At 50.5% G+C, this 2,353-nt stretch overlaps 1 protein-coding gene across 3 annotated transcripts in view; it reads left to right on the top strand.

The window, feature by feature from the left end:
- The window catches only part of LOC112213930, a 216,026-nt gene that overhangs the window by 148,558 nt on the left and 65,115 nt on the right, over nucleotides 1–2,353 (top strand). For all 3 annotated transcript variants that reach the window (XM_033324394.1, XM_033324393.1, XM_024371975.2), the window contains exon 4: nucleotides 417–468. In XM_033324394.1, the coding sequence (XP_033180285.1) occupies nucleotides 417–468 (52 nt within the window). The remainder of the gene's footprint in view (nucleotides 1–416; nucleotides 469–2,353) is intronic.

The raw sequence follows: 2,353 nt of genomic DNA on the forward strand, positions 1-2,353 counted from the left end.
GTCGGGCCCAGTTATTGGCTTCGCAGATTTGCGCTAATGTGTCTTCCGATAGTTCATAACGCTCGGTGCTTGGGAATCTGGGGAGATGATTCGACCCTTCTGTCTCTTTCGCTCTCCTATCGCGAGTTCGTGGTTCACGGGACCGTGAACTCGTAAACCGGTGCTCCTCTGAGTGGAAAACGCACAGGAAACGCATAGAAGGGTGGGCGGGCAAGGGAGGTTGAAGAAGTTCCGAGGAAGAAGGTTAGTTACTCGGTTGTTCGTTGAAAGTTTTCGGATCATGAGTAATTCTCGCGATGGAGATTTTTTTTTTTTTTTTTTTTCAAGAGAGGAACAGCGAGGTTGGAGTGAATTTGTTGAGTTCCAGTTTCAAAGTTTCGCTCGGGATTAATTCCTGCTTATTCTTTTTGTTGCAGCAACGGCGACACGATCCGACGCTGTCGGCGAAAGGCATCCGCCAGCGGAGCTGTACGTAACGTTTTATTTTTGGCTTTATACGGTGTCTCGCGGCGTCTTGTGCCTTTGCCATCTTCTGTAGAACGTTAGGAGAATTGCTGATGGGCGATCGATCTTCTTCGCGCCTCTCGCTTCGCGAATTTCCACCAGAACAATGCGTACATGTTCCTCGGAGACTGTGTTAACTGTCGCGATTCCATAACAAGAAATTGCAGAAACAGCACGTGAATATAAAGATACCAAAGGAGAGAGATTAAAAAGATTAGTCGATCTAAGTCTACGTTTCGGTTCTTCGCGGTCGACGAGAAGATAAAAATCGTGAGTCGCGCTCTCCTGCCGAAAATACGCCGGAGCGTCGTGAAACTTTAACGCGACGCAGAGATACGATTTCGCTAAAATTATATGAAAAACGCGATAAGAAGAAAAAAGAAAAATAGGAGGAACTCGCTGGCAACCCGATCCATAATCCCGACGGAAGCCACGAGCGAAGGTGAGGAGTGTGGAGGCCAAGGAAAAAGCAAGGGAGGCTAAAGGGTAAGCAAGCGAGCCAATGTTTAATGGAGGCTTCCCGTCGGCCCCTTGCCGCTTCTTCTTCTTTGGCCGCGTCTTCGCGGCGATGTCGGTGGCAGTCGAGGTTGCCGGTGGAGGCGGTGGACACGTCATTTATCTTTCACCCTTCCTCCTGCTGGAGCACGTTCTCCACCTCTCACCTCCTACCTCCGTCCACTGCTACTCTTGGTGGCGCCATCTTGGCAACTCCCACTCTCCTTTTCTCCTCTGCTGCTCTCTCTGCCCTTCTCGGTTCTCCGCTGTTCGGCCTCGTACGCTCTCCTGCTTCTCCGTGTCCCCATTTGCCTCCTTGTCTCGCCTCCAACTCCCTAACGTGGAACAACGTCTGACTTTCTCGCTCGTTCCTTCGTTCCTCCTCGGCCTTCTCTTTGTTTCTCTCATTTTCCGCCTCCATTCTCTCCGTCTCGTCCCCTCGGACCGCCTCACGGCCCCCGTCGCTCCTCCAGCCACGGCCAAGAACCGTTTTCCCCTGCGTCTTAAGCTGCGTGCCTGGAATAGTTGGCAATTATTCGGCACAGCCCGCGATCCCCTTTTCTCCGTTCTTGCTCGCGTCTCTCCGTCTTTGTTTCCGCCTTTTCTACGTAGCTCCTTTCCAGCGTCGACATCAACGTCCGAAAGATAGATGGAGCAGGATCGTAGAGGTGGTAGCGCGCGATGAATATTTATCGATAGTTGCCGCGTTTCCATCCGCGTTTCCAGCCCCGTCGATCGTCGATGATATCGAGCCGCGATAAACACACCCAAAGACAAAACAGTTTTCATGGTCGGTGACGGATCGGGAAAATAACTGTAACGTGCCTCGACCATGCCGAGAGCTCGACGAAATTTTTATAATCCTATTCAATCAGTCCGTGTACGAAACGTTTCGAAATTTCATTGATGATCTTTGAGTAGGCATAGTCGAGACACTGGAACGTTCTTCAAGAACGCGTCTCTAGTCTGAAACTCGCAGCACAAAATTCTCCGCGAAGATTCTCTTCGGACAGAATTAACTGTCAGAGACACGACGAAGTGAATCTCGAGAGATTCAAAATTCTCCAACTATATATCTCCTGTGGAAATCTTTCGCGCGGCTTTTCATTCGCTATCTTCCTCTTAATAGACTCTCGACCATCTAATTCGGGTGCAACTAAAATCGCCTAAATTGCCACGCGAAACCCATCGAATCGGTTGAGCCAGTACGCCACTCGAAAAAATGGTCCTTTGGGTCGCGGAATTTCCAAAGCGATAACGAACCTTTGGCACACGGTATCGAAACCCGGAGTTCGTTAAAATCCCCGGAGGTAGGCGGTGACGAGCGGCTCGGGGAGTGCAATTACACGACGTC

This window comes from Bombus impatiens, unplaced genomic scaffold, assembly GCF_000188095.3.
Source record: "Bombus impatiens unplaced genomic scaffold, BIMP_2.2 scf_2222, whole genome shotgun sequence".
Lineage (NCBI taxonomy): Eukaryota > Metazoa > Arthropoda > Insecta > Hymenoptera > Apidae > Bombus > Bombus impatiens.